Source organism: Alosa pseudoharengus, unplaced genomic scaffold (assembly GCF_046254945.1).
Source record: "Alosa pseudoharengus isolate Yale_2024_CS ecotype anadromous, Long Island Sound unplaced genomic scaffold, YU_APseudo_1.1 YU_APseudo_1.1_scf_4, whole genome shotgun sequence".
Lineage (NCBI taxonomy): Eukaryota > Metazoa > Chordata > Actinopteri > Clupeiformes > Clupeidae > Alosa > Alosa pseudoharengus.
In genome coordinates this window covers 43309105-43320117 of record NW_027468774.1, presented here as the reverse complement: position 1 = coordinate 43320117, position 11013 = coordinate 43309105, and the positions used below count along the sequence as shown (strand labels likewise).

Genomic DNA, 11013 nt, shown 5'->3' with positions numbered 1-11013 from the left:
TCCTCTTCTCTTTGTCTGCAGTGGCTAATGAGCGCTTAAACTGTCTCGTGTCGCCCAGCAGATGGCCAGAGGCTGCCCCAGAGGTGCCCTGCATCCCCCCACAAACACACACACGAACACACACACACGCACGCACACACACACACACACAACTCAGTGATCCATACATGTTCTCTTTAGAATGTGTTACAAAATTGCTGTTGTTGATGATGAAAACATGCACATACGCACACACGCAAGCACGCACACACAAACCACACACACCACACACACAACTCAGTGATCCATACCTACTCTCTTACTGTAATAGTAGAACGTCTTACAAAATTGCTGTGGATGATGAAAACATGCATGCACGCATACACGCAAGCACGCACACACAAAGCACACACATACACACAACTCAACAGTGATCTCTCTTAACAGCTGAGTGTGCTGCACAATAAGCTGTGGATGATGAAAACATACACACACACACACACACACATGTGACACACAGGTCAACAGGGGTCCATACACACTGTCTTAACAGTGGACCTGAGAGAGGGAAGCAGGGAGGGCAGGTAGCCAGGCAGAGGAGAAGAGGGGAGGGGAGGAGAGGAGAGGAGAGGGGGAAAGGGGAGGGGAGGAGAGGAGAGGAGGAGGAGAGGGGAGGAGAGGAGAAGAGAGGGGAGAGGGGAGGAGAGGGGTGAGGAGAGGAAAGGGAAGGAGAGGAGAGGGGAGGAGAAGGGATGACAAGACAGGAGAGAAAGAGAGGAGGAGGAGGAGGAGGAGTAAGAAGTAAGAGAGCGGAAACGCAGAAGAAGGGACAGCTAAGCAGTGACATTCAATAAGAGAGACTAGAGGCTCTCATTTGTATGATAATCCAGAGCTCTGCTCAAAGCTCACATGGAGAGCAACACAGCATTACTGCCACACACAGATTTCAATTTCAATTTTAAAAAGGTATATATGGAGACTAGTGTGTGTGTGTGTGTGTGTGTGTGTGTGTGTGTGTGTGTGTGTGTGTGTGTGTGTGTGTGTGTGTGTGTGTGTGTGCATGTGTGTTGTTGGCAATACTTGCAAATGTGAAGGTGTGATTGTGAAGTGTGTGAGTGAGTGTGTGTGAGTGAGGGGGTGTGTTCTGATTGTGGTTTGGATGAAGAAATAATTTTGATGTATGTGTGTATGTGGGTGTGTGTGTCTACGGTGGCATAATTGTGTTGTGTCGTTGGTCAGATGATTGTGGAATTGATTGTAAGTGTTAGTGTTTGTGAGTCTCTGTGTGTGTGGGCAGTATGTGTGTGTGTGTGTGTGTGTGTGTGTGTGTGTGTGTGTGTGTGTGTGTGTGTGTGTGTGTGTGTGTGTTTTGATGGGAGGCAGAGCAGCGTTAAGACTTGAGCCAGAGACTTTCCAATCAGAGCCAGTGTTCAGGGATCTTATCAGGCTGATATTGTGTGCGATTAGACTGCTGGTCTGAATGTACTACCCACGACCAATCACAGATAAAGACTGTTATTAAAAAGCTGTAACCCTATCCCCTAAAACTCACCAAGAGGGCTACTTATTTAGAGTGAGTCAAAGCAAAAGTCCAGGGAGCTTAGAGGGTCTCAAAAGCTTAACATCAGCAACAGACCACTTGAGCAACTATGACTTTACTACTACTACTACTACTAATAATAATACATTTAATTTAGAAAAGCGCCTTTCAAGGTACCCAAGGACACTGTACAATAAGGTATAGGCAAGGAAGTACATAAAGCATGCAATCACATCCATGGTTGGATTCACTGACAGTGTGGACAGTACACTCGGGCAGGGACAATGAGAGAACAAGCATAGGAAAGACACAAACACACGCTACAAGGTACATAAAATGCCAAGATGCAGAGGAAACATAAAACACACTCAGAGGGCATACAGTAGTACACTGAGCACAGTGAAAACCAAATGTAGAGAAAAAGACAGATAAAAACAGGGAAAATAAGATAAAAAACTGAGTTCTAAAAACTGAGTTCTAAAAGTGGATATACTTGTGCTTTGGCGCATCACAAGCGGCAGGGCATTCCACAGCTTAGGACCTGCCACCACACTGAAGGCCCTGTCACCCATGGAGCGAAGTCGAGATGTGGGGACTACTAGAAGACATGAATCTGTAGAGCGAAGGGTGCGGGATTGCAGGTACGGGGCGAGGAGGTCTGATAGGATGGGGCCAGATTATGAAGGGATTTATAAACGAGGAGAAGGATTTTATAATGAATGTGGTAGTGGACAGGAAGCCAATGCAACTGCTGGAGGATGGGAGTAATGTGATCCCAGTAGTCTAGCCAGATGTAATGAATGCATACAAAGTGTTTCTATACTGAATAAGTATCATAATTTTCCAACTATTAGCCAAGGTTTATACATTGATTTTGCAAAATGTCTTCAGCCATGAAGTACACGAGGGAAGTTAATATGGTATTAATATGGTTTTGTTTTTTTAACTTGCATAAAACACTGTCCTGTGGTTTATACACAAGGCGGCTAATACACAGAAAATTACTGTATTTGCTTACCAGATATGTATTAGTAATTCAATGAAATATTGGTTACTACACCATACTGTGTGTATATATATATATATATATGTAATATACTATATAAACTATTTTAAATAAATAATTCATTTATACATGTAATTATTTATTTACTTTGTTTGTTTGCTTCTATCAGTTATCTCTTTTGTCCGACAGTAGCCACAAGTGCCTGTCATCAACCCATTTAGCATTCATCTGGCCTGAACAACACTTGATGTGGAGATTAAGTGGGACGGAGCTCATAATAGATCCCTCGCCCCCTCAAGAGCCCCCTCAACAAGCCAGGAGTCAAGTTCAGCCGAGAGAAATTATGTGTGATCCTCAAACTGTGCTGCCTGCTCGCAAAACACTCTTAATCTGTGTGTGTGTGTGTGTGTGTGTAGCGAGCACATAAATAGAAACGCAGTGGTGCACACAATTGAGCCATGCTCATTTGCCTGGCTTTTCTGGGCTGTATGCCTGAACGCTGCCTGCATAATGTACACAGTGGTTGCTGTGGGATTTATGCCGGCTCATAGTTGTTGGGCACATCTGGTATTTAAACCAGCAGTTGGGCTGAAAGAGTGTGGTGAGTGCAGCTGGCAAACGGCTCCAAAGAGAGGTCGCTCACAGGGATGAGAGACGGTTAAACAGCCCCCATCACACCCATGTCCCTACAGAGTCCTCTGTCCTGAATCTGATTGTGAGGTTGATGTCCATTTAAGCGCTCCAGGAAGTGTCTTTAACCTGCGAGGTGGGCGGAAGTAACGACCGGGCTCTGGTGAAACATGGCAAGAAGTAATGAAATGATAGACAGAGCTTTGTTTGTTTCATCCGGCGGGGGGGGGGGGGGGGTTGTTAGTTGGTGTTGAGGGTAGGGAGAGCTCTTAAGGCTGTTGAGGGGGTGGAAACACGTCTCATGTGTTTATTGTGGAGAGGCCCTTCAGCAGTCACTAGAGAAAAACCCCAGAGAGTGAGAGAGACGTAAAAGAAAGAGGTAAAAGAGGAAGAGATAAAGGGTGAAAAGAAAAGGATGAGGAAAAGGAGGAAAAGAAGCAGAGAGGCAGGAGGTACAGAAAGGGAGAGGTCAGCAGGAGGAGTCTGAGTGTGCTGGATGTCACTGTGCAATGATGGCTGGCTCTCTCTCTATCTGTGTCTGTGTGTGTGTGTGTGTGTGTGTGTGTGTGTGTGTGTGTGTGTGTGTGTGTGTGTGTGTGTATGTGTGTGTGTATGTGTGTGTGTGTGTGTGTGGGTGTGTGTGTGTGTGTGTGTATGTGTGCTGCGTATGTGTATGTATGGGCGAGTTGTGGCATGTGTAGGATTGCACCGCCGTCTCTGAAGCTGAGATTAATGGAGCTGCGAACAAGGCAGACGTGCCGGACAAGCTGCCCCCCCAACACACACACACACACACACACACACACACACACCCTCTCCACAACCCACAACCCCCCGACCCCCACATCCAGTCCCCACCAACCCCTCTCCACCTCGGGAGGCTTCGGCCACTGAATTAACCTGTCTGTCACGATTAATCAGCCCCACTCCCTTTGCTGTGGCAGTCCATCTCACATCTGTTAATACCTCGGGGCACTGCAGGGACCGTTAGCGTGGCCCTCCTGACAAATCGCTGGCAGGAGACCCCACCCTTCACGCCCCCTCTCTGTCACTCAGCTCTCTGGCCACCGCGCGCACCTGGTGAGCGGTCAGGGACTGGGACTCATGTGGCTCAAAGCCCTAGATTAGCAGTTAGCTAGCTGTCACGCTGCCCTCCCCAGGGACAATGTAAACATGTAAACACTACATGCACTACTAACAGGGGGGGACACGATCCCCTCTCCCCCTCCCTCACCAGTCCACATGGGTTGGGGGATGATGCTGTATTTACATTTACATTCATTTTAGACGCTTCTAAAGTGACTGTACAACCATAAGCCTATGGTGTAGATATACACTCTCCAGCTCTGCTACAGCAGAAGGGACTTCTGCTGAGGATGGGGCAAGATGCTCCACTGCTGTTCAAGCACGCGTTGGGGGAGAATATACATGATTGCAGCCAGAGCCAAGCCAAGCTGGCCACTCTCTCTGAGGGTGCAGCCAACCATAATTTAGAGGGGATCCTCTCTCTCTCTCTCTCTCTCTCTCTCTCTCTCTCTCAGATAATAGTGAGTAGAATGTGTAACATGTCATTCTCTTACCAAAGAAGCTGTTGAGGGGTTGTTTGACCCTTGTTAGGGGAGCAGATGTCATGTACAGTAAGAACAACCAGTGTAGTCATATTGGCTTTTTGAACACAAACACGAGCACACGCACACACACACACACACACACACACACACACGAGTGCACACACACAGACACACACACACACACACACACACACACACACCCACACACCTATACACCAGTCCGAGACATCAGTGCCCAGGCTACTGTGATCTAACCGGTTTCTGATCTGTCTGCATATGACATGACACACTTCACTTGAGCACAATATTACATTCTATGGGAGCGTTGACTCAGAAAATACAGCAGTCAAAGGACCAATGTCATACTCAGCCTGCTCTGTCAGGCAAACAATATCACACCTCAGATATACGGCTCAGATACAGTACCAAAGAGGGAATTCCAGAGAAATGTCAGAATCAAAGCTGTTTCAAGCAACCATTACATCAACGGTGCTATTGAGCCATACTTCTCTCTGTCTCTCTCTCTTTCTCTCTGACTCTCTCTCTCTCTCTCTCTCTCTCTCTCACACACACACACACACATTTTACCTCCATCAGCTTTCACCTATTATGTTCTGTTGTTTATCTTTTCTTTCTTTCACACCGACTCACAAGCACCAGAGGCGGTGGTCAAAGCATATTCTTATCTTTGTTAAGTATTAAAGTGTTTTTACTCTACCTCCTCACCTAGCAACCTGACTGGGTTTTCCATTAGCTTCAATAATGGAATACCTGCCTCAATTGAAAATCACCAGGTGAATAATCAAAAAATAAATGAGCATATAACAACACAATTTTCACTGTGACACCAAACTGTAACCAACCACATTTCATATTGGTACATTTACATAATGTCAATTAGCAGTTGGTCAAGAATGTAGGATCTTCAGCTTTTGCATGTTGGACAGTGGTCTTGCTTGTGTTAACTTAATATTACCCGACTAACATGCAAGACTCATTTGACATAAGCTTAGTGATAAGTGATATAAAACCTATTGGCTTTGCATTGTAGTTGCTCAATACTGTTTCTGGTAAACATAGCCTACACACTCACCCGGATTTTGTCTCCATCAATCAGTTGAGACATGTAGCCTAGGCTACAGGCACTACCAACCACCACCCTGTGTGCTCATTTCCAATAGCCTAGGCTACCTGTTGCTAGATGCTGACTAAAAGATTCAACAGTTGTCTACGGACGCGCCATTAAACAGCTCACAACAAATTGCATAACATCACACTCACTAACATTTCTGTTGCCATAGTCCCCCCCCCCATTAAAGCGAGTTCTTGTGTAAAGAACACTGATGTGGCATCGAGGGAACAACTACCATATCATCAGCATTTTTCTGAAAAGACTAAGTTCTTGGGCTACTGAATTCTTACCTGTCGTCCGCTTGCCAGTCTCCCAGCAACAGGTCTCGGAACCGGTACCGTGGAGGTAGCGGCAGAACCTCTTTTTCGAGCTCCACCATACTCCTCACCTAAGGATGCGATTTTACGAAACTGGAATGGAAATTGAAGGTGCCGTCCTCTTGGTGGCAAGCTATCAATTGTTATCTGCTTTATTTCGATATAAAATGCATATCTTTGATGCGAAGCTAGTATATTTGGGCGTCACTGAAAAGCACAAAAAAATAAATCACTGCACCAACGTGTAGTGGATTTGCCGTGGCAGGCGCAGCGGGTGCGCAACTGGTTGCCTCCTCCAGCTCAAACTGCCTTCTAAACCATCACTGACAGGAAAACCATTACCCTAAACAATCACTCGTTCCGTTCCTTGATCCGAGTGGTTCCTGTGAAATATGACTAGGAGCCACATTCAAAATCATGGCACTGGAATGCATAAATTGGCACACTAGCCTAAATATATGCAGTTACATGCGTACACAGTTAACCTACACGCTTAGTCAATATAATACAGATGTAATTAATTTCAGGAGGATTAGAAATTTGCTTTTAACGCCGTGGTCCTTGTCATTTACGCAAGGGCTATAGCTATTTGATAAGGTGTAGAAGCAGCGCGCTTTCCCTGACTTTGTGGATCAAGCTATACGGTAAATACCAGACATTCACACTTATTTTCAGACAACTGCGCTCTCCTCCCAGCTGTGTGCATGACGTAAAAAGTGCATCTGTGATGATTACAGACAGATCAAAGGTAATGAGTGCTCCTTCAGTCACCATCATGTAATTAACGCAACGCAATACACAGAAACAGTCGACAGTTGCCATTTTAATCCAGTTTAAATAGCTGGTAGCTTCCAAATATATTAGATTAATATATTGGCCTAAATCATGCATTTGAGTAGCCTAGCAGGCTAGAGTGGAAGTGCTTCATTGCAAATGTGAGGCGCAAATGCCTGCCTGCTAAAGCCATTGACTTGTTGCTCTCATTTATCTTCTTAGAATGCAATTAAAAACAGCTTTTATAGTTTTGTGAATGACTATTGCACCGACAAAACTTTGTTTCGGGGTGTGCACCCTTCCTGAGAAAAGCTTGTGTTTCTGCGTAATCTGCCCCCTTGTGGAAAACTTTAGGGGGAAATTTGGTGTACGAATTTTTCCTAATTTTCATGTTTCATAATCATAATCTTGTTGATAAACTGTTTCATAAGCTTGCTGACAAACAGCAAACAAAACAAAGTGCGCTGAAAACAATAACAAACTTTTAACACAGCTACAATAAGCTTAATGTTATAGTACAATCAAGTTCAGAAAGAACATGAAACTAAGTGACAACATTGATGTCTATTGTTTACAGTGCATGTTAATAAAACAGTATCTTTTATAGAAAATATACAACCTTGAAGCACTGCAGTGCTGAAACACTTTGAATACTTTATAGACAGAGACAAATCCTTTATAAAGACTCAGACTGAAGAATAGTTTCAGCAGAAGATTTGGCCCTACACAGACCTGACCATATGAACCACCTAGTCTAAGACCAGAAAATCTCTGAGTGGTACAAGCCTATTTACTTTTGTTTAAGCTGCATCCACAATGATGATGGTCATGAATAATGTGGTCCTGAAAAATTGCAGTTAATTTTTGTGACATCTGTAACCAAACACAAAAATAAAAATAATTCGAAATGGACATTAAAGATTTTATTTGCTGAATATAAAATAGAGGCAAAAAAATAGAAAAAATAATTTTGTTAGGTTTGTTTGAGAATTCCTTCATCTTAATTCATTTTTTTGTCCCGTTAATATTTGAGCATGATGTTAATGAAATTCTGTACCAGGAAATATGTTTTTTTTTTAAAATTGTACCACAAAAAAAAAAAAACTGAGGAGATGAAAATTAAATAAAAACTGTAAAAAGGAGGAAAAGTAAAAAGCAAAGTGGGTAAAAATGAGACATGTTTGGAATTGTTGCTTTAAACAAAAGTGAGTCCTGAGCGATAAAAAAGGAGGTCCATTTTTCTTCAGTGTCACTACAAGACAACAGCTGCTGGGCAGCCTGCAAAGGTTAGTCCAGGGCGATGTTTACTGAAGCAAGCGCCTCCACAGCCCACCTGGGGTACTGGTCTGACGTAGGGAACATTCTCTTCATGAAGGACTTGACAAACTCAGGGAACCTGCTCTCAATAATACTCTGACGAATTGATCGCATCAGGGTAAGCTGGAGAAAGACAAGGAAATTACACCTTGAAATACCATCACACACACGTGTACGATATAGCACATTTACTTACAGACTTTATGTACAAATGCTGCATGACATGTTTTTAATTAGGAGAAACATACCTGGTAAGAAATGTTGTGGACAGTTATATGGTGCATTCCTGCTGTATCACATTTGAGCAGGGCATGAAGGTAGGCCCGTGTGTGTCTGGTTTAAACACAAAACAATTTTACAGACTTGACCAAGTAGATCACTCCATTAATACTTCGGCACAAATTATGTGTGTGTTAAACTACTCATTCCAGGCTTAGAGTTCATGTCTGTCGCCAAACTAAAATAACTCAGTTTGACTCCATTGTCAAATTCTTTGTGGCTAATATTACAATATCAGTGGAAACATGACGACAGGACATCATAAATTCAAACAAATCACTATACCTCCTACAGGTGGGACAATTGCAGTCTGGATCTATAGGCTGGAGGTCTTTAGCAAACTGCTTCGTTTTTAGCTGCAGAGATCCCCAGGGAACCAACGCTGAGCCAAACCTCTACATACCACAGAGTACAAAATGCATCAAAATAGATGTAGTCATCCCCACATCATATTCATCAGAGGAATCTGTGTTCAGTCTAATGTTTACCGCTGTGCGAGTGGGGAAGACGCAGTCGAACATGTCACACCCAAGAGCCACACACACCACCAGGTCCACTGCATATCTGTCAACACACCAAGCACACATGACTAACACGGGAAAAGAAGAGAAACAACAAAACCTACTAATACTTGAAGAGAAAAAAAAAATGGAGAGCAGAAGTGGGACATACCCGACACCCATCAGGTAACGGGGTTTACAGCGGGGCAAGTGGTCTGTGCTGAGGGTCACCATTTTCCAGAAATCGTCCTTTTCCTCTCCGCCACTCAAGCCCCCGATGGCGAAACCAGGGACGTCTCGTTTTGTCATCTCTGTCAAAAACACATTCATATTTAGATTCATTGTTTAAAACACCAAATTCAATGCAGTAGTATATTAATTTTTGGTCAGTACTGGTACTGAAGCCAGTTTTTAACGCAGTACTGAATGATCTTCATGTTGGCACTGTACTCTACTAGTGCAGCCAAAGGATTGTAGTGGAAATAGCCCATGCTGGTATCTCAGTTAAACAAGGAGGACTTCATTCAACTAATTTAATCCATAATTACAACAATAAAAATAAAACCTAGCTCACTTGCATGAATAACACAGAATGATGCTAAAGTATTGAAAGGCATGTTGTATCTCACCCTCTAAGCATGCTTTGCGTAACTGGGGATTAAGACCGCCCTGTATGATGGCAAATAGATTTTGCCGATCAGGGTTCTTGTTGGCCACTATGCAGCGGTCCAGCCAGCGAATCGACCGATGCATGGCCTCCTCCACTCGAGGCCCTGTAACAGTGCTGCTGACCACATCATCCAGCTGCATCATTATGTCAGACCCTGATAAAACACATTGGATTCACTGAGCAACGGAAAACATTGTATCATAAAATGATGAGACAACGTAGCATTTTTGAAAGGACAGAGAAACACACCAAGACTGTTCTGTATGGCAATTGACTCCTCCGGAGTGAGAAGGATTTCCTTGCCATCATATGGGGACCGAAACTTCACTCCCTCTTCTGTGACTTCCGACAGCTCAACCAGAGACACCATTTGAAAACCCCCACTGTCCTACTTCCAATTAAGGTTACGTGGCATGAAATATAATTATGGACATTAAGGGTTCTGCATACCATGGTAATATAGTTTTCTGCCAGAACAGTGCAACTTTAAATAAACAATTCATTAAACTCACCGTCAAAAGATTTCTTTTCCAGTTCATGAAACCATGAAGGCCATTTGCCTTATCAAATAATCGAGGACCCTGTAAATAACACAACATGTTTAATAAAAACATGCAAAGAGTCAATGCATGATGCATCCATTAGGCTACACATCTGTTATATCATCTGTATTTTCTATTTCGTTTCAGTTCCCTAGAGTGCAAGAGTTGTTCTTGTGATGCCACCATATCAATTGTGCAATTATGACAAAGTAGCCCACTTTTCAAACTGAACAGAAGATGTACAGGGACTTTAAGAAAATAGTAGCCTACATGGTTAACCGTGCATTAAATACATACCGGTCTTGTACCCAAATGATACGTATTGCCGAGGCATATTTGACAGTTAAGGTCCTCTAGTTGATCCACAGTGATTCCCTTGAGTGTTCCTTGAGTGCCAACAGGCATGAACACCGGTGTATTCACTATACAGTGTGGCAAAGCGAGATCGCAGACTCTGGCTTTGGTCACGGGACATTCAGCTACGATTTGCAGAGCAAGAGGTGCCAAAGCCGTAGCCTTCGAACACATTTCGTTTGTTTCAATTGTATTAACGCCTTCAGTTCCAAATGGTTCATCTGATCTACTGGGCGCTGCCATTTTGGATGGGGTATGACGTCCACGTGAGCCGTATAACAGGAAATTACAAAGTACGGATTTTTTTTTTTTTTTTTGGCCCCAGAACTAAAAAAAAACCCACAACAATCAGCCAGTGTTTGCTTTAAAAAGTTATCCGAATGAACAGTTAATCATACTAAG

General features: G+C 43.5%; 2 protein-coding genes across 3 annotated transcripts in view; both read right to left on the bottom strand.

Annotated features, from left to right (window-relative positions):
- Positions 1–6237, bottom strand: part of kcnt2b (potassium sodium-activated channel subfamily T member 2b) — a 65954-nt gene extending 59717 nt beyond the window's left edge. For both annotated transcript variants that reach the window (XM_076266452.1, XM_076266453.1), the window contains exon 1: positions 6149–6237. In XM_076266452.1, the coding sequence (XP_076122567.1) occupies positions 6149–6237 (89 nt within the window). The remainder of the gene's footprint in view (positions 1–6148) is intronic.
- Positions 6238–7857: 1620 nt separating this feature from the next.
- On the bottom strand, positions 7858–10851 carry qtrt1 (queuine tRNA-ribosyltransferase 1). Its single transcript, XM_076267188.1, has 9 exons — positions 10555–10851; positions 10228–10296; positions 9965–10103; positions 9675–9869; positions 9218–9356; positions 9034–9109; positions 8831–8940; positions 8515–8599; positions 7858–8389 (listed from the first exon to the last, which is right to left on the bottom strand). Exons 1-9 carry the CDS (start codon positions 10783–10785, stop codon positions 8237–8239), a joined length of 1197 nt encoding a protein of 398 aa, XP_076123303.1. The 5' UTR covers positions 10786–10851; the 3' UTR covers positions 7858–8236.
- Positions 10852–11013: the final 162 nt, after the last annotated feature.

Excerpts from the sequence above, each read along its gene's own strand:
- qtrt1 (XM_076267188.1), bottom strand. The coding sequence starts at position 10,785 with ATGTGTTCGAAGGCTACGGCTTTGGCACCTCTTGCTCTGCAAATCGTA. Across the intron at positions 8,941-9,033 it reads TCTTCCCCACTCGCACAGCG|AGGTTTGGCTCAGCGTTGGT; the intron begins GTAAACATTAGA and ends TGTGGTATGTAG. Across the intron at positions 8,390-8,514 it reads TCCACAACATTTCTTACCAG|CTTACCCTGATGCGATCAAT; the intron begins GTATGTTTCTCC and ends GTCTTTCTCCAG.